Source organism: Hyposmocoma kahamanoa, unplaced genomic scaffold (assembly GCF_003589595.1).
Source record: "Hyposmocoma kahamanoa isolate Upper Pololo Valley unplaced genomic scaffold, ASM358959v1 180, whole genome shotgun sequence".
Taxonomy (NCBI): domain Eukaryota; kingdom Metazoa; phylum Arthropoda; class Insecta; order Lepidoptera; family Cosmopterigidae; genus Hyposmocoma; species Hyposmocoma kahamanoa.
In genome coordinates, this window is record NW_020653711.1 from 3657396 (window position 1) to 3684758 (window position 27363).

Sequence of the window (27363 nt, forward strand, 5' to 3'; positions counted from 1 at the left end):
AAAGTATGAAATTGCCGTTTTATTGCAATAGGTTCTTTGAATTTTCACAGAATCTTCATGGTTTGAGGTTTTCGAATGAAACTTTTTTCAAATGGTTTCTGTGATTTTTTTGTTTTAAATTTGAAACTTTTGAATATCAACTTTCAATTGTTTTTGTTATTCAATTTAGACAAGAAAGATGGATACTGCGAAAATTCGAGTGATTTTTGAATACGAGTTCCGACTCGGAACTAACGCGTCAGAAACAGCCCGCAATATCAATGCTGCGTTTGGAGAGGGGTCTACTAATGAACGCACCGTGCGATTTTGGTTTAAACGCTTTCGTGATGGAAATTTCGACTTAAAGAACGAGCCACGAGGAAGACCGCCCACACAGGTGAATAACGATGAATTAAGAGAGATAGTGGAAGCCGATCCTAGTCAAACTACCCAGTTAACTACTAAGAATTAGCGGCATGGTTTAACGTTACCTTACCCACAATATTGACTCACTTGCGTCAAATCAATAAAATAAAAAAATACGAAAAATGGGTGCCTCATGATTTGACTGATCTGCAGAAAGAAACGCGTGTTGAAACTTGTGTTGCCTTGTTGAACCGGTACAGAAATGAAGGAATATTGGATCGAATTGTAACATGTGTTGAAAAGTGGATTCTATATATTATATTCTAGTATATTCTTTATGATAACCGGAAAAGAAAAATGCAATGGCTGACCCCAGGTCAAATGCCACAACAGTGTCCTAAAGCAAAACTTACCAATAAAAAGGTAATGGTAACTGTTTGGTGGTCTCAGCATGGTGTTATTCACTATAGTTTTCTCCGATCTGGTCAAGCAATAACGGCAGATGTCTATTGTGCCGAACTCCGAACCATGTTGACAAAACTAGCAGTAAAACAGCCCCGACTCATGAATCGATCTTCACCATTATTGCTCCACGATAACGCGAGACCTCACACAGCACGAGAAACCATTTTGACCCTTCAGGAACTGCAGTTAGAAACCATTCGTCATCCTCCGTATTCACCAGACCTTGCTCCAACGGACTACCATTTTTTTCGTGATTTGGACAATTATCTACGTGACAAGAAGTTTTCTTCCCAGGAGGCAGTACAAAATGCTTTCACACAGTTTGTGCAGTCTAGATCGTCGGAGTTCTATCGCAAAGGCATTAATAACCTTCCCATTAGATGGCAGCAATGTATAGATAATAATGGCAACTATTTTGATTAAATAAATTTGTTAAAAATTTAAAAAATAAACAACTTAGATTTTCAGTACAAATCGGCAATTTCATACTTTAACCCCTATTATTATATTTCCACTACATCGGGAAGTATGCCTTGCATTTTGAACAATTGTGAAATTTTGTACCGTAATAGAGTCTCCGTATACTACCTAAGTAAGGTGGTGTGCGGACGCTTCGGGCTGCACCCTCCGCTACACCTCGGCATACGGCCGTAAAAAGTAAACAGTAAATTTTGACTGCAAATTATTATTAAACACCCATAGAGATCCCCACATGCCGATTTTCAGCTGAATTAGAGCAAATTTCCATCTGCCGCCAAAAAGTTTGTATGGCAGTCATATTAAAAAATGGCGAAAAATAAATTTTTGACCGGAAATTATTATTTAACACCCATAGACTCCCCCACATGCCGGTTTTCAATCGAATCAGAGCAAATTTTCATGTTGAAAAATGGCGAAAAACCAATTTTGATAACAAATTATTATCAAGCACTCCTAGAGTCTCACCATATGCCAATTTTCAAAGGGATCTGAGAAAATTTTTTTCTGCCGCGAACGAACGCTTCTATGGCCATATTTGAAAATGACGAAAAACAAATTTTGAGCACAAATTATTATCATTACATTATAGGCATTTCTAGTGGCCTTCACATGCCGATTTTTAGTCAAATCAGAGCAAATCTCTTTCGGCAGCTATTTTTGACGAATAAATTCTCTTATATGGCAGCCATTTTAAAAAATGGCGAAAAGAAATTTTTGACCCCAAATATGATTAACGACTCCTAAAGACCCTCGCGTGCCAATTTTCAGCCGGATCGAAGCAAGTTTTTCTTCGGCCGCCATTTTGAAAACGCCATCTTGAATTTTTTTAACCCAGGCAGTTGACCAGTGTTACCCTTTATGACATTCCTTCGAGCACCTCCTACCTATCTCTAGTAGTTTCCGTGATAGGAGACTTTGAAATTTGTATGGCGGCCATCTTGTTTATTTGAATTTCGAACATTTTTACTTCCCGCTGAAATTGACCAGGGTGTATCTCATAAAAATGCACAAATATCCCCCCCATGTATTATAGTTTCTGCAGGCTGTTAATCACTCGTTTACATTTTCCACATTCAGGTCTTCTCATATTTGATTCTTTGCCTTGGAGCCTATCTGCGTACAACGGTATAAATGTATTTTTTCTACCATATCGGGAAGTATGCGTTCTATTTTTCTAAGTGAGTCAGGATTTGTAGCTTTATATATATAAAAGAGTTGAACTTGTTTCATTTGGATCGCCCTCGATTCATTATTCATCCAATTACTGACTACAAGTTCATAGGAATTGTCAATTTTTGTGAGTTCATACATACATTCATTGTATTTCGAACTGTTTGTGAAAAATGCGAAGAGCAGACATATTTGAAAGTTTTTCATTTTAATTCAATATAGACAATCAAATCTGGCTGTTCTTGTTAACATGTATTATGAATAAAAATTGGTCTCGATACTAGTAGGCCAACTGTCAAAATAAGAATAAAGAAAGCAGTAACGCAATTAGTAATCGTTAGAACGTCGTATTCAAGGCATTTTTGGCAAAACTTACCGTTTTTCACTATCTATCGGTAAAACTGTCGACTACAACTACATGACTATTTAAACCCTGCAAAGTCATTTTTACTCCGTCTTCAAAAAAGACAGACTATAGTCGAGTATTTTCATAAAATACGATAGTCATTGTAGTAAAGACATCATGATATTCTATAAGATAAATAATGTTGAACTTGATTATGTAAATGCTTCAGTCTTACAATCGAGACTATCGGCACAAAAGTGGTGTAACCCACAATAAATAAATCTACAATATTACTTTAAATGATAATGAAGTAATTATGTTATGTTTAGATGCTATTTTCATGTATAAAATAATTTTGTTAAAGGCACTTTACTATCATTAAAGCACATGTTCCCAAACTTTTTAGCTCACCGCCCATTTAGGCAAGATAAACAAGCTTCAACGCCCACCACCACAAAAAAAAATTGAAAACACGTGTTTTTTATACTAACTTAACACAAAAAAATCACAGGGAAAGAAAATTATATACATGTAGTGTAGATAATTCAGATTTTTTTTTCAAATGCACTAGCACCTCTTGCACAGCATCAACGTCCGATTGCAATTGCTTCCGAAGCCCCTATTAGACCACCCGGTACGGACCACTTTGGGAAACATGATTGAAAGTAATATTGTAGAAAAAAAATTAATGTGGGTTACATCACATTTGTGCCGATAGCCTCAATTATTACGTAGTATAAGTGAATATCGTATAATACTGTTCAGATTCGATCGAGATGATCCCCGCGGCCAGATGGAAGCTGCAGTGCATGGTGTGCAAGGCTCGTGGCGCCGGCGCCTGCATACAATGCCACAAACCCAATTGCTACGCCGCCTTCCATGTCACCTGTGCGCAGCAAGCTGGGTAACTAGCATTACATTTTTAATTTAAGAACGGGGCACTTGAATTTAACCGAGTGAACCAGGCACTCGTCGCCTTTTGATTTTGTAAAATTGTAAAGTAAGTATAAGTTTTGTTTAAAAAAAATCATTTTTAGTAGCATTAGAGTTCTTTAGAGAGTGATAATTGAGGGGAGGATAGAAGGGAAAATAAAGAGAGGAAGACCAAGAATAGCGTATAGCGAACAAATAAAAAAGAAGATCAAAGTGAACTATAAATAGCTCAAGAAACTGGCTATGAACCGTGAGAAGTGGAGGTGACAAGAGTCTGGCTCTTAAAATATGATAAGCTCCTTGTGAAAGAGTTCGTCCAGGAATGTATTGCCGCAAAGCAGTAATATGAGCATTACCGTGTTCTGGTTTTGACGCGTAAGGCTGCTGGTGAAACTACAGGCACATTGGGCTTGTCAACTCGAGTCTCAGGGTGACGGGCGCAGTGGCAGCGCCCCTCTATTCTTTGCGATTTAAAGCTTTGAGTGACACTGCATCTGTTAAGGACAGGCGTGTTACCATCATGCGCACGACATGTTCATCCCGTCACTTGATTTTATCAAAAAAACCCTATCGTATCTATGGCATACACCATAATACTTCTGCGGGGGGAGGCTCATTCCGTGCACCCCCAAATTTGAACACCCTCAAAGAAATAATTCATTAACCCTTAACCGCGGATAAGCGTATAAGAGAGGTGAAAGGCTTGTTGTCTCTTCCTACCTCGATGGGAAACTATTGGTATGGTGTAACGGGCTGTCCGCAACTCGACGTCCGAGCGCCTATTTTACGTGTAGTGGGTGTACCATCCTACTCCAAAAATTTCAGAACCCTTCTGAGTTTTTCGAAGATTTCGGGGAGCGACCTTGGCACTCCAAAGTGTATAACCCTGTAGTTGGCCACGCTGGAGCATTGCAGTAGGATGTGCGCGACGGTTTCCTCCCCCTCCATGCATGCTCTGCATAGAGGGCTGTCCGTGATACCTAGATTGAAAAGGTGTTTATTATATAGACCATGACCCTTTAGAGCGGCAGTTAGAATGCGCAGCTCTTTTCATTTTGAGCTTAAGAAATTTACGAGATAGACCGGCGAGCGACATTAAACGAGGGGAGTTCTTCCCTAGCCTGTCTACAAACCATATGGGTTGTCCAGGTGTTATTATGAATGAGGGTGTGATGTATGAGCATTTATTTAATTTTTTGAAAGACGAAGTCGGCAATTTAAGTGACTGTCAGCAATTTGATGACCTCACAGGATTTTGCAGAAGCAATGTCTAATGTGTGATCGTAGGTCACTTTTTTTTTCATTATACTTAGTGATGGGACGAACAAGTCGTGCGCCTGATGGTAAACAACACGCCTGTCCATAACAGTTGCGGTGCCACTCAGAGCTTTAACTCGCAAGGTCTGAGGTGCACTGCCTCTGTGCCCATCACCCTGCGACATATGTTGAAAAGTCCCATGTGCCTGTAATTTTACCAGCACCCTTACCCTTCAAAACCGGAACGCAGACATGCTCACATTACTGCTTGGCAGTACTTCCCTGGATGAACTGTTTCACAAGGAGCTCTACTGCTACTAAACTTATTAACGTATAGTCCTTATGTATGTTAATTTAAAACCTTTCTGAGGAACGTTAAAGTAACGCGATAATATTTTGTAGACTGTACATGAAGATGGAGGCGGCGGGCGCGGGGCGGGATTCCAGCCAGCCTGTACAAGTCGCTAAAATGGCCTACTGCGATGCACACACGCCGGCTCACGTCTTACAGGTAATCATCAAGTTATGTAAAAACATTTTTATTTTATTCCGGAAGTTATAAATATTGTACTCGAGTTGAAGAAATGAAGTAAAGCAATTGAATAAGAATAAACAAAGTAGATTATTACAAGTATTTTAGATTAACTGATGCTATCAGAACAATAGTGGTGTAAACCATATAAATTTTTTTTGTACAATATTACTTTGAATGATACTAAAATACATAATTTCATTTAAAATCATTTGAAGTAACATTGTCGAATGAAAATTAAATGTGACTTTCACCACTTTAGCTCTGATAGCCTGTATAATTTGTGTTTACACAAAAGTTGTTGTTTACGATGTTAGTAATATAGTCTTGCGATGTTAGTATTTGCAAATAACCCTGTGTATGTAATCTTCATTGAATTTGAAGTTAGTTATATTACAGCGACATGTGTAAGGTTGTATTTTTAACCGAATTCAAAAAAAGGGAGGAGGTTCTCAATTATGCAATAACTCGGCATTTGTGAACCGATTTTGATGATTCCCTTTTTGTTGGAAACAGGGTATCTCAGAAGTGGTCCCATTTAAATTTGAAGAAAATATTCCATCTCTAAGTGTGGCAAACTAAGGAAAAAAGCCGGTTTCGCGCACTATACAGTAACCGATTTGAAAATATTTTTTTATTTAGGAACGACGGGCACAAGAAGCTGAGGAAGGCAACAAATCAACAGATCTTTCTGCAATCAGGCAAAAGGGTAGAGAAAAAATAAAACAGGTGACTATTATACCATTTTTAGGTTTATTAACGTATTGTTGTGTATGGGTAAGGCCGCTTAACTGCAGCCTACGGCTACGCTTGCGTGTAAATAACCATGTCTCCGACATGTGCTTCAATATTACAGAAAATTGGTGGTAATTTATAAAATTTATCTTTTTCGTAATCATTAAACATTTCTCCAATTGAAGAAATAATAAAAAAGCTAACATTTTTTTATTTGTAGAAACCTCCTTGTGAAAAGTTTAACCAGGGTAGTACTGCCTAACCTTACCTATTTTTGCCATCATAGCAGTAATGTCAGTATTACTTGCGTTCCGGTTTAGAAGGGTAGGGGTGCTGGTGAAATTACAGGCACACGATAGTTGTCTTGCGTCTCAGGGTGACGGGCGCAGTGGCATTGCCTCTCAAATCTTTGCGACTTGAAGCTCTGATTGGCACTGCAACTGTTATGGACAGGCGTGTAGCTTACCATCAGGCGCACGACTTGTTCGTCCCGTCCCTTGATATTATAAAAAAGAGAATAGACGTATTGTATTTACAAATTTAATTAATTTTTTTTAAACACTGACTTTTCGACATCATTGGAAAATAAACTGTCTCCGTTTTTTCTGATGTGATACTTTGGCATTGCGTTACCGTACAACTGAACTGCCTCCGTGGCCGAACGGTTACCATGCGAGACTGCTCGCAGAGTTCCTGGGTTCGATTCTCGGGCCGGGAGAAATATTTGCATGGCCTACATTTATTTATCTCGTGAGTTTGGGTGTAATTTGTGGTTGTCTATACGTGTGTCCATGGTACCCGCGACACATGGTTTCCCTAGTGCGGGGCTATGTTGAGTGTGTGCGCCTTTTACCAACACTACATACGCGGATTTTCATTATTCCTAGCGATTTGACGTCTGACCAGAGTAAAGCCGAGTACTCACTAGCGAGCTGAAACCGTAGCCGTTCCACGTTATATAACCAAAAATCGTAGTGTGTACGTGGTTCGCGAGCTTGCCGCAAGCGGAACGCGTGCTGTTCGCAGTGCGCCGTCTGATTGAAGACTATTTCAAGCGTACACACTAGAACCTCGTTTCTGTATCTGTCACGTTACAGTTACAGATCACTAATGAGTACCCGGCTTAACACGCGCCGTGTGTTAGTGGATTGTGTTACCGTGTGTTACCTAACGCTGAACTTACAGGCTTTACACGCTTCAAAACAAAAAAAACTATTTCACTGAGCTTTTCCCAAGTCCTCATCAGTTGGTAAAATCGAGTCCAGTCAGATCGAGAGAATTTTTATTTATGTTAAATTTTTGTATCAATAATAATAACATTGTACCTTATTTGTAAATTCTAATTATTATCCCCAGGCTCGTCGCGTCTTAGCAATGAAACGTACATGGGCTCCGGTGGTCTTAGTGCCAACTCTACCAGCTGCTAGAGTGGCCCATGTTGCCCAGCTCGCTAGTGGAACGCCTGCCGCTAGGGCTCAACTTATGAAACGATTGCTAGCGTATTGGACGCTGAAGCGACACAGTCGCAATGGAGTACCTTTGCTGAGAAGGCTACAGAGTCGTCCTACACAACATGGTAAGAAACAAATACACAGAATAAAAAGTCGTTGAAAAACCAAATACAAAGACATGACAACAAGCACATAGAAAAATTCATGACGTCCGCTGGTTCGTTCCGTGGCTTAGTTGGTATAGCGCCTGCCACGGTATGCTAGAAGACGTCGGTTCGAATCCGGCCGGAACGAAGGAATTTTTTCTGAGTGTTCGATCTTTGTAGTAATAATTATATAACATATAACAAACTAGTGGAGTAATTTCGCAAAAAATAATTGAATATCAGTTCAATAAAAATTTAAATCAAATACACATTTTAAAGAACAGTGCCCAAGTTCCATACAGTCCTGGACCAACTAAAAAAAGTTGACGACCATCAATCGCAGATTTTTCATTTGTATTTTTCATTCGCGGGTATCATTTGTGTTTCCATATAGTTTCGAATTAATATTTTTTTTAACTAGAGAAGGTTGATTTAAGTAACAGTTTCTTCTTGAGGTTATGTAATAATTAATATTAATAATTATTTGCCGTAGGGCGAAGTCACTAAGTCGCAAGTGACCAATATAACTTGGCCAATTGCGACTTAGTCCGTTAACCATCCAGACACAGTCGTCAGAGACCAATATAATTTGTCCATTTGCGACTTAGTGACTTTTGGAAATAGAAATAGAAACCATGTATTGTAACGCCACATTATAAAAAAAACACAAAAACAAAGACTATTACATTTAAAACAGAAATAACAAAAAACAGCGTAAAAAACATTTAAAGACCAAGTTACATAATAAAATACTGATGTGTGCGGCTGTGGCGTATACAAAAAGATCCCATTCAACTAAAGTCACATCCAAGCCTAGGTTGTGACGCTGGTTTTCAATGGGCCCTAGCCGAGTGAGAGAGAGTGATGGACGTGTGCGTCCCGAAACAGAAAATAAAATAAACTATTTAAATACTTATGTCATGAGAGTGTATAGTGTTATTGCAGTTTGTACTCTTATATCGAATAAATACTTACATAATCTTTGCAATATATACATACAGTTATAAGTGTGTGTAGTGTGAAAACAAATTAAAAAAATATTTAATACATATTTAAAGTACATTACTCCAAATATATTAAACAAGATTATCTATTTTTCGTAAAATAAAAGTTCTTTGACTTCAACATTAAACAACTATTGTTCTTACGCAATTTTGATTGACTACGACAGACGAGTGAGGTAAAAACTGGTGAAAGAAGATTCGTTCTTTTTTAAATACTTTAAAAAAATTGAGTGCGTTATTAGCATTTATTTTTGAACGTAATACGAGTTAGATTTTGATATTTAATTTGAAGTTTCTACATAAATTTTTAATATTACAGAGACACCAGACGAACATGTTTTAACCAAACAACAATATTTTTAAACAAATTAAGACCTGACCTGACTGCTAGAGCTCAGCGTATGTTTGCTTATTAGCTCCGTAGCTGTTTTGTTGTGCAAAAGAACAAATATTCTAGAAAACTTTACGCAGATGTCTTTTTAACAGGTTTTACCAAACTACAATTGATTTATATAACTGAGGACATAAAAACGTACTTGCTATTGTTTACAAACAATAATATTCGTTGTTCCAGGGAGAGGTATTCAGGATGCGACTGTCAACGTAAGAGAGCTATGTAATCAGCTCAAGTACTGGCAGCGTATACGACAAGACCTGGAGCGAGCAAGGTATATTTTACGTAGCAGTGAATTTACCTTAAAAATTGATTTGTAAATAAACGTGTAAAGAAGCCAATAATCTGATATAACCAGTTATTTTTATCAATATTAGGGATGCCGCAGACGTCTGTATCTGCATCCGCAACCGTGGATCATCCGGATATTTTTTAATTCATGCATCTGACTTTCGAATCAATCGATGCAGTTTTTGCGGATACGGATATTTTGGCGATCAAAGCTCTAGTGAAAGCGCGTGCCGAGTACTAGTGCTAATTAGCGTGTAGTGCAGGCAACTGCCTATTTGTTTTCCGGACAAAGATTGTTGAACTTAGATTGACTTACGAACTTTTTCATTCAAAATAGTCTAGCTCTATTCACATAAAAGACGACTCACGACCTCTTTAAAAATTTTAAGTATTAACAAATGTAATATTCCCATGCCTTCTATCCTTCATCTCTTTTGTATTAAAATTATGTAAAATGATTATTTTTTATTAAATTAATGATAATTCAATGATCACCAAAATCACAATGATCCACAATAAAATATTTTTCAAACATCCGCATCTGCAGATTTTAACGGTGAAGAATTCGCATCCGCGTCCGCATCTGCAGATGTTGTCATAACCCACATCTGCGGCATCCCTGATTAATATTATATTCTGTAAATATGAAATTGAAGGCGCTTGAAGGTCTCGGCAAGATTTTTAAAAACATTATCGTAAACATTATCTCCTACAGCAAGCTAAAATTCATTACAACATCCAAACAATGTATGTTGAAACCGAAATAGTATAAAAAAAGTTGTGTCTTGTCATAGGTTACTCTGCGAACTCGTCCGCAAACGCGAGCGTCTAAAGGCAGAATACACTCGCGTATGGGAGCGCTGCGTTGTCCACGCTTTGCGGCCGGCGCGTGCCATATTACACAAACTCTTGCGGCTGCTAAGGCAACACGATCATAGTGATGTCTTCTCTGAACCCGTGGACTTGCATGAGGTAATCATATTTTATAACAGAGTTTCTTAAACTTTTCGTCTGGTAGACCACTGCTATTTTTTCCTGTCGCCCTAATATTGATTTTTTCTAGAAATTAATCCATTTCAATGTGCTTGTGATAGCTGGCACAGTGCTAGTGATAGAGAAACATAAAAAAAAGTTAAGTTCATAATTCATAAAGTGTGAAACACACAGAGAACGGGTGTTAGTCGGGCGCGTGTAGGGGTTGTGACTGGTCTAATTCCATGTATTTATATGGACGACAAAACGTGGAACGGGCATATGCGCCCGCGTTTGGTATGTCGTCCAATATAAATACATGAAATTAGACCCGCCGCGGTCCCGACCCGACCCGCGCCGACTCGCACCCGCTCTCTGTGTGTTTTACGCTTTAATGTTTAATAACTTCGTAGATAATTTATATGTCTAATATAAGAAAATATTATTATTACGTATAGATGCTAATCTTCATGTATAATGTAGATATTCTATTTATGGAAAGCCAAAATTTTCACAGAACCTGTCTTAATGGGTTGAATATATGATGGGTGAAATATACCACGGAAGTATTTGTTTTATAAATTATACGAAAAAGACGTACACTCTAAAAAGCTGAATCTATGTACATTTAAAAAATATATGTCAAAGGTACCAACAATAAGATAAAGCTTCAATACTGAATTTGCATTCTTTTTACTACTACTACCGATATTATATTTTATGTTGTCAAATATACGAATGTATCATCTTTTTTTTTCAGGTACCTGACTACAGCAGCGTTGTAAAACACCCGATGGACCTAAGCACGATGGGCAAGAAGCTAGACCGCGGTGCATACAATTCTATAGACGACGTCGAGGCGGATTTCCAGCTCATGATCGATAACTGCCTTACATATAATAATAAGGACACTGTGTTTTATAAGTAAGTACAACTGTTCAATAGAAGCCTTTTACATCTGGACAATAGGGAATGGAATGCTTTGTACTGTCGTTACTAGAGTTAACAAAATGAGAAAGCACTGTGATGACAAGCTGGAAATGTGTTCAATTTAATTTTCTTTTATACGATCAACTAAACAAGTCTATCCTAAGGCGGTATGGAAGAAATTGCTACATACCAATAAGGCCGCCTGTTGCACATTAACTTACTAGTACTATTGTACTTAAGCTATTGTATTTTAACTGTAATTTTATTAGCAATAAAGAATATTTCATTCATTCATTGGAACAAGTTTAGGGTAAACAACCAGTACAGCCACAATGGCCCTTATTGCTAAGAAGCAATACTTTTCAGATCGTCTATCGGGAAGTCGCAGTAGACACGATCCATTTAATTTTTTTTCTTAAGTTTTAACTATCGGAAAGCGAAACAAGCCACGTAGTGTGTTCAAAATTATAAAATTAATTCCCCAGAGCGGGCGTAAAAATGCGCGAGCAGTGCATGCCAATATTTCGTCAAGCGCGTCGTGACGTCATCGCAGCTGGCATGGCGGATTTAGCCGGCAACGGTGATACAGCTAGCAGCCCCGAACCTGAAAGACTACGTCGAAGTCCGTCTAGAGGTCGACGAAGTCCGTCACGAAATCGACGCAGTCCGTCAAGAAAACGTAGTCCGTCAAGAAACCGACGAAGCCCATCCAAAATTCGACGAAGCCCATCGCGAAATCAGCGAAGTCCATCAAGAAAGCGAAGTCCGTCTAGAAGTCGACGAAGCCCGTCAAAAAATCGATCTAGTCCGTCTAGAAGGCGAAGTCCGTCACGAAGTCGACGAAGTCCGTCACCTGGTAGAAGCATGTCGAGAAGACGCAGTCCATCACGAAAGCGAAGTCTTTCGCGTAGTCGCGATAGTAGTACCGATAGTGATAGAACGGCAGGTTAGTGTGATATCGTTTGTTTGATTTTGATGTTTGTGGAAACATTGTTTTCATGTCTTCCTTCGAGCCAGCACAAACCGGCGGACTTCAAGGCAGAGGACATTAAATTTATCAATGTATATTTTATGCTATTGCAATTTAAATAAGGTATGAATTTCAATACTCTTTAGAGAATTATGCCGCGATGCTTCGAGGTCGATCTCAGGGCGTTGCAATTTATACCTGACAAATGAATATACTCTGGGATGGATAATGTAGATCATAAACATTTTTTCAGGTTTGTTTATTAAAAGTTCTCTCTTCATATTACGAGTAATAATTTTAATAATAAATCGTAAGTGTTATTAAATTTTGTGATTAAGTGCTATTAAGTTTTGTGATTGTTCGTAGCATCAGATATACCTAGCGAGCCTGGGGCATCACATGCTAGAAATATTCAACGCCAGTCAAGTGTAAGAGGTTCTGATGATGATAATACGGTGAGAAATATTTATTTTAATTTGCACTTAATTTTTTTGCACACATATACACCCACACGCACGCCCAAATATGCACACACTCACACGCTCTGAAACACACACCCCACACAACACACTCTCCTTTTTTTATTTTATTTACTGTTATATACTGAACCATGTGCCAGTCAACGCTAAATTTTTCAAGCATAATTTAATATTACGTTTATTGAATGTCACGATGTTTTACTAGCATGATATTCAATTATTTTTTGTGATTTTAGTACACTAATTTATTATGATTTTAATACAAAAATCGAACACTTAGAAAGTAAAAACGTTAAAATCGTTTAGAATACGTCAGAAAAATAAAACTATAAGAGAGAAATTTTGCTTTAAAAATCAAATGCACGAAAAATCGCCTTTATCGCACCTCTATGACAAACGCCAAATGAAGTGTCACATCATCGTAGTTTGCTTTTAGTATAGTAGCAATAGCTCTCGCTAACGGTAAAGGAAAATGGCGTAATGAAACGTTGAAAAGTTCGCAATCCCTGGAAAACGTGTGAAAACTTCTTTAGAGAAGACCCGTGCCCAACAGTGAATATATTTGACGATGGGTTGCAGCGCGACGATTTTTCCGTCGTATCAACGTCGACGAAGCGCGAAGTACGTACACAATGGCGCCGTGGCCGAGGCAGGGGCAGGCGCGGCCGCAGGGGGAGGGGACGAGTCACTGTTGCAGCGGCTAGGCAAGATAATGGTTCGTGGTTATTCGTTTTTATGTGTAAAATTATAATAGAAATTCACAGATTATCATATCACAGCGGCATGTGTTGCACTGCTCAACATGGATATAATCACCATTCTTCGCAAGCGCATCGACAATCGTAAAATAGAATTCGAAGTTCGTTTCAATAATTATATAAAACTTGTAAATCGTTGAAATACAGAGACTGCAACTTCTGGCTCCGAGACGCCTATACCACCGATGAAAAGTGCCGATCGTTCGCACAAGCTAGCCACGCCTACACCGGACAAATCGCCCTCCAAAATTGCAGATTCGGGACCCGGTAAGTGCTCTTTTATAGTATGCACGTCTGTACCTGTACCTGGCCTAGTTAAACCCTTTCAGGCATTACGTCTGCACCTATTAAGCATAGTATAATAAAATGCTTCTTCGTCCCGGAAGCCGCCTACTTAATCGTAAAACTTTCTCACCTACTTGTAGAACTAACCTCGGTCAGCACTGTCCAGTGTATCGCAAGTGCTCTTCTTACAAAGCTATCAGATTTGATTTTGACATATTCTCTGTTTCTGTGGTTTTAGCTAGGAACTCAATAAGAAAATGTCTTATGTGCTGACTGCACGATGAGTCTTGACTTGTCTGTTTTTTTATAAATAATAGATGTAAATTTTAAATTACTGTAATTTTGTTTTAGCAATTTTTTTGTTTTTTTTAAAATACGAATTGTTGTGTTCACATATCGAAGGATACACTCTTCTCGACTTATAATGTTAATCGATCACTAAGAATTTTTATCCAGTTTTGTAAGCCGATAATAAAAAATAAATAAAAAAGAACAAGTAGGATAACTCCCGCCTGTTCGCCACATCAATGCCTACACTTCACTCGGAGCGTAGCTAGTGTTGTCATATTATTATTTTAGTTGTACTTAGGGATTGTAAACATTAAAAAAAAGTGTTTATCACAGCTTTCTCGTGTTACATTGAAAAAGCCAATAAGAAGTGTCAAAATACAATGTCAAGGGATAATATATAGGATAACATGTGTAATAGTTAATATCGTCGGTTTACTGCTAAAAGTGAGTTAATGACACAATTGTTCTGGAGAAAATATGTTTTAAGTTTTGCAAAGTAAAGCCTTAATTAAAATTAGATTCAGTGACTATTTGATTTAGTGATATTTTGCAATTAGTGAGTAAGCCAGCGATATATTGTAACATAGTAGTATTTTATAACAAAATCAATAAGAAGTGTCAAAATACTATATAGTCCATTAAGAAAGTAAAATTATTTTCGAAAGTAATTCGTTGTCCCGTAGTTTGTACAAAGAGAACAGTAATTACTTTTTTGCAGGTCTGAGTCTTTTGGGTGGTCTACGCAAGCCTACATTGCTAGTGGGTCAGTCTACATTAACTACACCACCGAAAAACTTTGGCTCGGACGGCAAGTATTAATAAAAATATATACGTACAATTTGTATTGATAAAACACCTTTCCAATAGAGGAATAATGCCAATGCCATGTATTTCCTCTAGTAGCGCCAATATTAAATCTAAAGATTTTGATTCGGGCAAACGAACTAAGTTAAAAAAAAGGAGGTTCTCAATTTGACTGTCTTTTTTTGTATGTATGTTACGCGATAACTCCGGTATTTGTGAACCAATTTCTTGATTCTTTTTTTTTTGTTAGAAAGAGGGTACCTCCATAGTGGTCCCACTTAATTTTGAAGTAAATCATCCACCTGGTGGCTGTTCACGCATGAAGATTCATTTTTATTAATAGCGCCTAAATTTTATTATAAGCAAGAACTATTTCAATGGTTGATTTTGCTATTCTCCAATTCAAGGCGTTTTTCTCTCAATATACTTATAGTAGTGAGAACCGATTTATATTATCTCCTGTGTCAAGTCCCGTATAGTGGCGAACTAGGGGATCAATCCGAGTTTGCGCACTTTCCGGTAACCGATTTCAATAAACGTTGGTATTTATAAATAATTCCACAAAAAAAAATCGAACAATTCGTGTACCTGGTGGTAAACAACACGTATAACAATAGCTTTAAATCATATCAACTGAGCGGCACTGCCACTGCGCCCATCACCCTGAGACACAAGTTGGCAAATCCCATGTACCTATAATTTCACCAGCACCCATATCCTTCCATACTGGAACGCACTAACGCTTATATTACTGCTTGGCGGCAGAAATAGATAAGGTGGCAGTACTTCCATGGATGAATTCTTCCACAAGGAGCTTTACTGCTACTAAAGGTTATATAGCAGTCTATTGACAGCGAATAAAAAAAATAAAAGGACTTTTCAAAACAAAATATACATATATTATTTAAATTAAAATATTTCAGCCATCACTGAATAATTTACTAAATATAATAAAATTTCGCATTCATTTCTTCCTAATTAAGTTTAGTTTGAGTTTGGCCAATCGATGTATATTTTCAATAACGCGAAAATTTTAACAAAATGTTTTTTCTTAAAAAAACTAGTATTTACACGTCTACTGTTCATCTTTTTTTTTACAAAACTTTATTTAATTTAAATTTTGTTTTTGTTATATTTCAGCGTCTCTACCAACATTGTCGGCGAGTCTCGGCCGTTCCAATTTAGACACTTCACCGAAGAAGAAAGGGCGCGGTCGCCCGAGGAAGCTTGACAAAGAGTCTACTTCTTCGCCTGACTTGTTTAGGTGAAATATGCTCTATTTGTCGTGTTTTAAGACAAAATTTCCTAAATTAAAAATCTTGATAAAACTTCTTACAAATAATTGGTACTTCCGTATACTATTTATTGCAAACTAATATGAAAAAACACATAACTATAGTCTTTTTTATAGTTGCCATTGTGTCCTTTGTACTTGTATTTTATTATCTTTTATTCTTATATATTAGTATCTTGTATTCAATATTTAGTAGCAGTAGAGCTCCTTGTGAAAGAATTCGTCCAGGTAAAGCCACCCTACCTATTTCTGCCGTCACTCAGTAATGTGAGCGTTACCGCGTTCCGTTTTGGAAAGGTAAAGGTGCTGGTAAAATTACAGGCACATGGAACTTGTCAACTTGAGTCTCAGGGTGACGGGGGAAGTGGGGGTGTCCCTCAGATCTTTTCGATTTAAAGCTCTGAGTGACACTGCAACTGTTATTGACAGGCGTCAGGCGCCCGACTTATTTGTCTCGTCACTTGATATTATAAAAAAATCTAAGGATAGTTAATTACGTTGGGGATCGGTCCTCTAAAAAGCGCTAAATGAAATGATAATCGTGGTTCCCAGTTCCGTCGCTATATCAGTAATTGATGTAACATAGGGATGTACCCATGGTGGGTATGAATATTTTAGCGACCTGTATAACCTAGCGGTATGGGCGCTTTATGGGGAGGTCCGGGTTTAATTCCCGGTAGGACCAACTTGGGAAGTAAATTTTCTACATTCGCTCCGAGTAGTGTCCAGTGAATTGCGTTGTTCCGGTACTAATAGTATAAGGAATTCCCTAGTTTGGGTCAACTTTTGTTCTCCGTCCAAAATAACTATTGTCAAATAAGTAACATTCGACCAAATTCCTTCCAGTGGCGATTCATCCACTTAACTTGATTCCCACCGATTTGCCTAAAATTTTCTACGTATTATCAAATATTATAAATATTTTACAGTAATTTACTACATTTTGTGCTCAATTTTTAACCAGGGAAATAAAGTGTACTATAGTATGTTCCAAACCATTTTGAACAAAAAGTAAACAAAAGCATTTGGTTAAATTTCTAAAGCAATCACGCAATAAATAGAATGAGTAACACTTTCACGTATATTTTGAAGATTTCGACTTGTTATATCATCAGATATCACTTTTTCCAACAATATTGATTTGAACAGCTTTGTTAAATCGTATTTGAAAAATGGTAGTCCCAAAGTGAGGTTATTTATCATCTATACATCTATTACTTGTCTATGGTTGCATAGTGCTGTACGAAAAAACATTTGGTTCATTCAATTAAAGTTTTTGTAATCGATTAGTAAATCGAATATTTAAATCGCAATCGAACGAGTATCTAAGTGTAACGATTTGAAGAACTAATTAAAATGAAGATTTCGGAAAATTTAAATATGCTTATATAGGTTATGTAAGGAAAACCGCTAGTATGACTCAATAGAACAAATCGATTCATTTAATTAATTAATCGATTTGTGGTTGGCATTACAATTGGCCGTCACTAAACCATCTATGGTCGGGTCAGTGACTTGTTTGTTTACATTTTGTTCAAAATGGATTGAAACGAAGTATAGTAACTTGTGTGCTAATAAGTGTTATGTTTAATTGTCGCCAAGGCGCCACTTGTTCAAGCAACTCTTTTCTGTTTTGCTACGGCTTTATTAAAGACAATTTTCACGCCTCGCCACTGGAAGCTACATTCGCATCATGGGTCATTAGCATCATTTAATTTTGTCTAGTATTTACTCATTTTGACAATAATTGCTTCGGACGGATATCGGGTGGAAGATGGCCAGAGATTTAGTGTAGTTTTCTGGCACAAAGTTATTTTTTATTCGAAGCTAACAAACAAATATCGAAGTGTATTTATGTTGATTATTGGTAATAAATATACCTGGAGATTGTAATTAAATAACAGAAATGATATTGACTTAATCGAAATCCGTGATCGAGTAGCTTGCACACTGGTTTTCATGGTTTCGCCATCTCTGAGGTCCCGGGTTCAATCTCCGGTCGGGTCAGTGTAGGGAACTAACTTTCTATATTGTCTCGGGACTGGGTGTTTGTGGTGCCGTCGTTGTTTCCATAACATAATTGCTTTAGCTACTTACTTTGGGATCAGAGCAACATATGTGGTGTTATCTAATATTTACTTAATGGTTTCTTTTTTTTTCAGAACTATGCAAGGTGAAGGCAAATCAATATCGACTCCTGTGCCGGCGTCGTTTCTTCAGTACCGCGGTCCACCGGGAGAAGTAGGTTCCGATAGCGACGGACTGTCAAGGTAATTATTATTTGAAGCTATTTGCACAAGTGTTTAAAAAAACCCACAGTGTTTTCTTTCTAAAACATTACTTTTAAAAAATATCAACGGCCTGCAAAAACTATAATACATGGGGAGGATTTTTATGCATTATTATGAGATGCACCCTGGTCAATTTCCGCGGGAAGTAAAAAAATTCGAAATTCAAATAAACAAGATGGCCGCCATACAAATTTCAAATCCTCTTATCACGAAAACTATTATAGATATGTAGGAGGTGCTTGAAGGAATGTGATAGAGGGTAACACTGGTTAACTGCCTGGGTAAAAAAAATTCAAGATGGCGATTTCAAAATGGTGGCCGAAGAAAAACTTGCTTGGATCCAGCTCATAATTGGCATGCAAGGGTCTTTAGGAGTCCTTAATCATAATTTGTGGTCAAAAATTTATTTTCGCCATTTTTTAATATAGCTGCCAGATAAGTGTTTTTTTTTTTCGTTAAAAATAACTGCCGAAAGAGACTTGCTCCGATTCGACTGATGAAAATTGGCATGTGAAGGCCACTAGAAATAATAAGGCCGAATAATAATTTGTGCTCAAAATTTGTTTTTCAAATATGGCCGTCATAGAAGCGTTTGTTGGCGGCAGAAAAAAATTGCTCAGATCCCTTTGAAAATTGGCATATCAGTCTCTAGGAGTGCTTGATAATAATTTGTGATGAAAATTGGTTTTTCGCCATTTTTCAACATGGATGCCATAGAAGTGCTTTTTGGCAGGAGATGAAAATTTGCTCTAATTTGATTGAAAATCGGCATGTGGGAGAGTCTATGGGTGTTAAATAATAATTTCCGGTAAAAAATTTATTTTTCGTCATTTTTCAATGGCTGCCTTACAAACTTTTTAGCGGTTAAAATTTTGCTTTAATTCTACTGAAAATCACCATGAGGGGTTCTCTATTGGTGTTTAATAATAATTTGCAGTCAAAATTTACTTTTTGCCCTTTATCATCATGGCCGCCATTAAAGAGCTATGTTAATTTTTTTAAAGTCACAAGTGATGAGGCCGTAGGCCGAGGGCTAGCGGAGGGCGAAGCCCAAAGCGTCCGCGCGCCACCTTACGTAGGTAGTATACGGGACTAGATTTCACAATTGTTCAAAATGTAAGGCATACTTCCCGATGTAGTGGAAATAATATCTTATCTAAATACTTATACAACTTATAGCGTTGTATCTCGACTGCCTCTCTGTTAGATTCGTTTTTATTGAAAGCTATGCCAAAAAGAGAAGTATTTAGGGAAAAAATGCCAGACAATCACTTCAAATTTCCGGTCTCAAACTAGGGAATTTCCTGTACTATGAGTAACCAGAGTAACGATCATTCTGAAGGCAATACCCAGAATACCCTGACAGGATCAACTTAAAAATGTTTTTTTCATAAATTGGCTTTTTTCATAAATAAGGGATCGAATCTGGAACTTCCTCACAAAGCGCCCTTAATCTGAAAGCGAACACGCGCCACAGGCCAAGCCAGAACCCACAGTAGGTGGGGTATAGGGTTCGTATTATATATGTATGTAAATACACAATTCTTTTCCTTGCCATTTTTTAATTAAGTTAGTATAAAACACAGGTTTTTGTTAAATAATTTTTTGTGGTGGTGGGCATTGAATTTTTTTTATCGTGCCTAAGTGGGCGATAAGCCAAAAAGTTTGGGAACCTATGCTTTAAAACTTTAAATGATACTAAATTACATAATTATTTTATATTTGAATACTATTGTCAAATATTTAATGTTTAATACTGCCGCCGTTAGTTGTAAGAGCGAATGTGACTTTTTTTGTGCATAAGTTATAGTATATATAGTATAATTATATAGTATAGGTACTGCCGTGATCAGTAAAAATAGCCGATTTGTCACTATTTTTATTATTTTTCTAGGTGGATAAGCTATGAAGTTACCTCAAAAGAAAAGTAGATATTTTTAAATTTCATTTCTTTAAACATCATTTTCTCGGTTTTGAGTTTTTGTCACATGCGCCCTTTCAACTAACGGTGGCAGAATATATTTTTTTAAACAACGTACTTACACCAGACAGGTAGGTTATTAATTAAAAAAAATAACTTAGTCGCTCGGTCTTCGCGTCTGTCCCCCCTCATCCGTCCTCCAATTGAATTGGGCGAAAAATAAGGCGACACATCGGTGTTAATAATAGTTTTAATAATAATATCTTTATTGCACACACATAACACAAAAATAGGTACAGAGATGTGCCTAGCTCCCAAACTAGGATCCCCTGTACTATGAGTAGCTAGGTCTTACGTCCGTCAAGTGTTTGCCAAATAACAATAACTAAGTCTATTACAATAACTAAGTATATTACATTAAGCTTATAAAATATGAATGGTAGAAACACAAAGATGGTTTACATTTAATTTTGGTACACTCGGTGCCCTCACTTTTATATCCACTATTTGTATAGCACGTAGTACAGATAGTGGATACTTAAGTGAGGGCACCCACTGTACATTCATACATTTCTTACATAAAACAGTATAGTTCTAGTTTTTATAAACAACAAAGAACAAAAGCTTGTGTTAGATTTATATTTTGTGGGTGCATATGTGTTGATACCAAATGTGTCTGCAGATCTTCAAGCAGCAGCTCTGCGTGGTCGCAGTCGTGCTCATCCTGCACTCATTACGACGACGACAATGCATCCGATCACTCCTGCTCTATGAGCTCTAGCGACGGGTAAGTGTCCTGTGCTGTAAATTCTTAAGACTCTATACTTTGCTTTGGTTGATTCCGCATAACAGTGAATGTGTTGAATCAACCACTTTGGAAAAAATTGATAATACAATTGAGGATATGCACTGATTAGCGTACCCGCCGTCCACTAACTAAAACGCGGGTAAGGACAAATGGTCAAATATTCGTTTTAAATGAAAAAAAAAAAACACAAAATTCTCTTTTACAAACAGTTAAAATTAGTTAACGTGTTTGATTTATCGGAACTTACGCTAACGATGCATAGATAGATAGAATACATTTATTGACTTACCACAAGCACACACAATAATATGAAACAACAAATAGCTAAAGAAAGAAAGATGACAAAAGAAAAAACTCAAAACAATATAACAAAAAGGAATGAAATCAAATAAATATACACAATAAACGACATATATCTACAATTAATTAAAAAGCAAGTTGTGAGTGCTGCAGCAAGCCAAACAGCTAAGATACCTGTCGCGAATCACGCGATAATCAATCATTTGGTGAGTAAACGAACTTCACCCTTTTTTGTATTGTGATAACACTGCTTTGCCTTTGCTAACTTTTTATTTTGACACTATCGAGACGGTAGTAACGTCAACAGCAATGGCGGGAACCGAGTGCACTTCAGTTTGGTTAAAACTAAAGATATGGCTGTGTAAGTGAATGTACCCTAAGAGACAAACAACTGGTAAGTTCCTCTATGTACTGTTTAACATTACGACATGTATAGACACGGTGGAAAGACACACAACTAAGTTAATTGTCGAGTTTAATATTGTTACGAAACATGTTCTATGACTATCAGTTTGCCACGTGCTGACTCGACCCGCAGTAGACTAGCCTCATTGACGCTTATGACTGTGGGTATCCCGCCCCAGTCAGTACATAGGCGAAATGTGCTGGGGGTTTCAATTCATTTATTCATTCGTTATTACAGGTACATGATATAGATGGTAATAATAATTTTATGGAATCTCTGCAATAAGCCAAAGTGGCATACGAAGTCAATTAAATAAAAATGTAATGTCAAAATAATAATAAAAGAAAAATGGATACAATGTCAAAAAACTAATAATAATTAAAAAGTCTAAAAATATTAATAACTATACTCTAGCCAAACTCGATGTAGAATGTTTAATAACAAAGCGTTGCTAGGCAACCAATGATGGCTGGTGTGAAGAACCTTTTTTGTCTATGCTCTTTACTTTAGGCCTCTACGTTATTATTTTTAGAGTTTAAGCTAACTCTGCCCATCGCCTGCTGCGTAATTGGAATTTAGATAGGTAAGAGATTGTGCAGAAGTAATACTTACATAGCCAATTAAATGAAGTTTGCAAATTACTTATTGATATGATGACTTGATCACTCAAGTCGTAACAAAAATAGATGCCTCTAAGATTTACAGACATAGGAAGGTTAATAATTTTAGGTCCCGGAAAAATGATCGGCAACTGTCAGTGTATTTAATGTTGCATATGGCTCTGACACATCGCTTTTGGGCTCTAAATATAGTTTCACTGTAGGTAGAGTTACCCCAGAAAATCACACCATACCTAAGGATAGATCCAACAAAGCCGTGGTAAGCCATTACCACAGTTCGGCGGTCCGCAGTTTTTGACAATTTGTAGAGTGTATAGCTAAGCGTGTATAGTTTTGCACAGACCTGTTGCGAGTGAGTTTTAAACAACATGTCCCTATCTACAGTTATACCTAAAATTTTAATGCAATATATGTAGACCGAAACTCAAATTCGTTTGCATAATGATCGAAAGTACATCTTAAATTCATGGTCAGATATTTTGACGCTCTAACATTGCAATAATTCTGACGCTGCGGGTTACAGTATAAATTTGAACCTAAGACAGGATTTCATCAAAATAAAATTAAATTCAATAAACGCAAATTGTTATTACTCGTATCCATAAGCAAGTTGCGTGCATATCGTATCTAGACCGAACAGAAATCATTACTGTGCTATAGTTAGGTACTGTTCCCTCATCGTATAAGGTACTGAAATTATTCTTGATAATAATAGTACTACTTGTAATACAATAAAGGTGACGTCATAATGAACTCAATATAATAATAATAACGCACACACTCATAGCCCACACTAGGGAAACCCTGTGTCGCGAGTGCCATGGACACATAGATAGACAACCACAAATTGTACCCAAACTCAAACATAGGCCATACAAATGTTTCTCCCAGTAAATTAATTAACTTATTATTTTTTGTAGATCGAGCTATAACGAAACCATGGATTCTAACGTGGAAGGCGGCAGTGGCGCAGAGCGTAGGCGGCGCTCGCGCAGAACCGCTGTGCATACTGACATGTCCGATAATGACACACCTACTACACCCGTCAAGGTAATTTATTGGTTATTAAATTTTAAACAATCTGCATCTGTTTCGGAAGCAAGTGGATTTTCGTAGTCTCTGTCTACCCCGTTGGCAGAAAGATATGATTGTGTGTACAATAGCGTATAATATGTATAAGTATAGCATATAAACAGACAATGTCAAGTATAAAGCTTTCTTGTAATTTGGTCGAGTATTACTTATTTGACAGTACAGGGCCCGAATACATACAATCTGTTCTTTTCAACAGGGCCGCGGCACTCGGTCGACGACGTCGAGAACCCCAGTGAAGAGCTCCACCGTTGATTTACAGCTGGAACCACTGCAACTTGTTTGGGCCAAGTGCAGGTAAAATTTGTATGTGCACTGGTAAGAATGAAGCAGGCTAAAATACTCTCAAATTGTAAAAAAACATAAGTAAGAGGTCTCTGTCTCTCTCTAACCATACCTTAATATTTATCGTACCTATTTCTGCCGCCAAGCAGCAATGTCAGCATTACTGTGTTCAGATTTTGAAGTGTAAGGGTGCTGGTGAAATTACAAGCTCTGAGTGGCACTGTCAACTCTTATGGATAGGCATGTAGCTTACCATTAGGCGCACGACTTGTTCGTCCCGTCACTTATTATATATATATAAAATATATATCTATCGCAAGAGTGAAAGGGTCATCACTATGTCGGCCGACGGTATTGTTAATAATGTGCGCGCACGCACTTACAAGTTGCAAACTCTTGTAATGGCTAGTTGACACCTATTAAGTGACAAAGTAATTAACTAAGTTTTAACTTAATTAATTACTTACTATCTACATAAGTCTACCATAAATCAACCCTTTTCTTAACGGAGCAGCCGCTTCTCCCGCGTACCGCGCATGACCCGGTAGGGGTAGCTTTACTATGTTGCATTTTAGCAAATATTGGCTTCACAAAAATTTAGTTACAAATACTTAAGTTAGAAATATTTGCCTGTGTTTTGTTTGCAATTTTTATATGAATACGAGGTTGAGATTTATAAAACGAACTTTTTCTAAGTTCAAGCAAGAAATTAAATTAAATTTTTGAGTTTACTTCGTAATTTCTTGCTTAAATCGTTTTGTAAATACGAAAAACTTAGCCATTTTTGTTTAAATATATTTGTGTATTTTATCGAAGTCAAAGTTCCTTATATAAATCTCAGTGTAAGTTGACTTATAGCTTCATTAAAATAGGTGAAAATAAAATACTTGAAATTAAGTTAAAATCAAGTACTTCGTCACTTAATAGGTGTAAACTAGTCATGAGGCCTGCGAAACGTTCTTATCCGGTATAGGCCTCATTGATGATCCTGAATTTTCATTAGAGGCGCACCATACTCAGCAGTGACACATGTGGATGAATAAAAGGTCTACAGTATAATTTTTCTTGACCTAATTGTAACTCTCTCTACTAACTTGCCAGTACCTGATTTTAACAAATGAAATATATCTTTCAGAGGATATCCCTGGTATCCGGCGCTAATAATCGACCCAAAAATGCCAAAAGGCTACATCTACAAAGGCGTACCACTTCCCGTACCACCACAAGACGTACTGAGCCTGAAGAAAAATCACTCTCACGAACCAATACTGTACTTGGTGTTATTCTTCGACGTAAAAAGAACTTGGCAGTGGCTGCCACCTAATAAACTGGAGCTTTTGGGTATAGAGAAAAGCATCGATCAATCGAAATTAGTTGAATCTCGCAAACCAACAGATAGAAAAGCTGTAAAGAAAGCTTATAACGACGCAATGCAGTTCAGAAAGCAAGTGGACGGTGAGGATAAATGACACAGGTTTAGATATAGGTCCCGTAGACCTAGAAACCGGACTTTTAGCTTTGGGAACTTTTCTATGATGCGTATACAGACCCCGGATAGTACTGATTCTAGTGATTGAATTCTGTTCCTCTGGTATTCCTAGTGCATGGACTTCCCTAGTTTGAGACCAGGTATTTGGTGTGATTGTCTAGCACGTTACCACGTTACTATTTTTATTAGTCTGTTTGATATAACACAATGAACACCATCGAAGTCGTAAGAGGTGACCAGGGTAGCCAGGCTCTTTGGGGACACCTGGCCTACCGATCAGACCAGAAAAATCAATGTCTACTAGATGATTAAAATATTAACTACAGATAGGAATGAAACTATTTTTCCGGATTTAAATCGCGTATATTTGTTTTTTCAAACAAACCGACGTTTCGGGCCCTTTACAGGTCCAAAGGTTGAAAAAACAAATATACGCGATTTAAATCCGGAAAAATAGTTTCATTCCTATGTGTAACAATCGCGAAAACCTAAGAACTCGATATTAACTACAGTTTAAGGGAATATTACATCTGGTGACTAAAAACATTAAATATATACAAAAATATGAACTAAAAACATTAAATATATACAAAAATATGTTAACCAAAATTGTGTTAAACAGGGTGACCCCAAAAGGACTGTAGGAATGATGTTACCAGTCAACACGAGTTAATTTTACTATGCAGACTCATTGAAAAGGGAAATTAGTAATTTTTTTTTTACATGAAAGTAGCATCCAAAATAAAATAATTATATACTTCAGTATCTTTAAAAGTAATGTTGTAGAAAAAAATGTTATGTTGGTTATATCACTATTGCGCTGATAGCCTCAATTGTCTGATTCATAGTAAATGCTTGTATCTAGTGAATTCGAAAATGTTCCATACATTATACTTTTAATGTCGCAAACCTCTAGGGGTCACTCTGTATATTATACAAACATTAGTAACCAGTATATGTATGTATGTAGAAACTATCTTTACGGCTGAGAAAGCAGTATGTAATAAGTAATAATGTGTATTATTCAAAATAAAGATTATATTGTAGTCATGTCAAATTGGTAGCTCAACATATTGAAATAAATAATAATTATATTATAGCATTGTAATTGTATGAAATGTGTATAATCACCGTTTTGACGGATATTTGTACTAAAAATCTATGATTATACTATAACTATGAATTTAATGGTTATGTCACTTCACAATATTTTTGCTTTTGTTGCACCGCAACACGCTAACCTCGAATGTGGTGGCTGAAAATCAGGCTCCGCTTTTGGGCAAATTTCGCACTGAGTCCTGACCCATTTGGCTTGCTGCGGCACACAAGCTGTTGATAATAAGTTAATGTTTTGTTTTTTTATGTATTTTTATTTAATTTCTTGTTCTGTTTGTTTTTATTCCCACCTTTAATTTTAATTTCTGTGTGTTGTTCTTTTAATCTATATAGTTGTATGTGTGTGATGCAAAAAATGAACGTTTTATCTGTCTATCATAATAGTATAATAATATACACTCTTAGACATATTTAGAGGAACACGAAATAATAAAAGGTACAATTTAATTAATACAATTATTTAGTTTAGAAAGTTATGTGTCATATACCAGAACGTATAATTTGAAAAAAGAATTACTTCAATCGTCTTTTGATTTCCATTAAAAATTCTGGTATATGTGACCTGTGGTTCATAATTCAACCTGTTTTTAGCATTCCTTTAGAGACAGACTTTAGTGGTTAAACTTTGTAGCAATATTGTAAATCACTCGACAAAAATGGTCCCATGTTATTTAGCGGCACATTTCTAAAGTACATACATTAA

The 27363-nt window shown here is 36.9% G+C and overlaps 1 protein-coding gene across 2 annotated transcripts in view; it reads left to right on the forward strand.

Moving 5' to 3' along the window:
- Window positions 1–27363, forward strand: part of LOC113226008 (bromodomain-containing protein 1) — a 33312-nt gene that overhangs the window by 5596 nt on the left and 353 nt on the right. Inside the window, exons 6-23 of one of the 2 annotated variants that reach the window (XM_026458512.1) lie at window positions 3572–3710; window positions 5399–5507; window positions 6171–6257; window positions 7620–7839; window positions 9439–9532; window positions 10344–10521; window positions 11282–11445; window positions 11937–12397; window positions 12788–12876; window positions 13480–13615; window positions 13806–13925; window positions 14953–15042; window positions 16179–16302; window positions 18495–18602; window positions 21227–21331; window positions 23599–23728; window positions 23970–24067; window positions 25191–25541. In XM_026458512.1, coding sequence (XP_026314297.1) covers window positions 3572–3710; window positions 5399–5507; window positions 6171–6257; window positions 7620–7839; window positions 9439–9532; window positions 10344–10521; window positions 11282–11445; window positions 11937–12397; window positions 12788–12876; window positions 13480–13615; window positions 13806–13925; window positions 14953–15042; window positions 16179–16302; window positions 18495–18602; window positions 21227–21331; window positions 23599–23728; window positions 23970–24067; window positions 25191–25524 — 2786 coding nt within the window. In that variant the 3' untranslated portion in view covers window positions 25525–25541. Of the gene's footprint in view, window positions 1–3571; window positions 3711–5398; window positions 5508–6170; window positions 6258–7619; window positions 7840–9438; window positions 9533–10343; window positions 10522–11281; window positions 11446–11936; window positions 12398–12787; window positions 12877–13479; window positions 13616–13805; window positions 13926–14952; window positions 15043–16178; window positions 16303–18494; window positions 18603–21226; window positions 21332–23598; window positions 23729–23969; window positions 24068–25190; window positions 25939–27363 lie in introns of those variants that run through there. The other variant, XM_026458511.1, reaches the window with a different exon arrangement.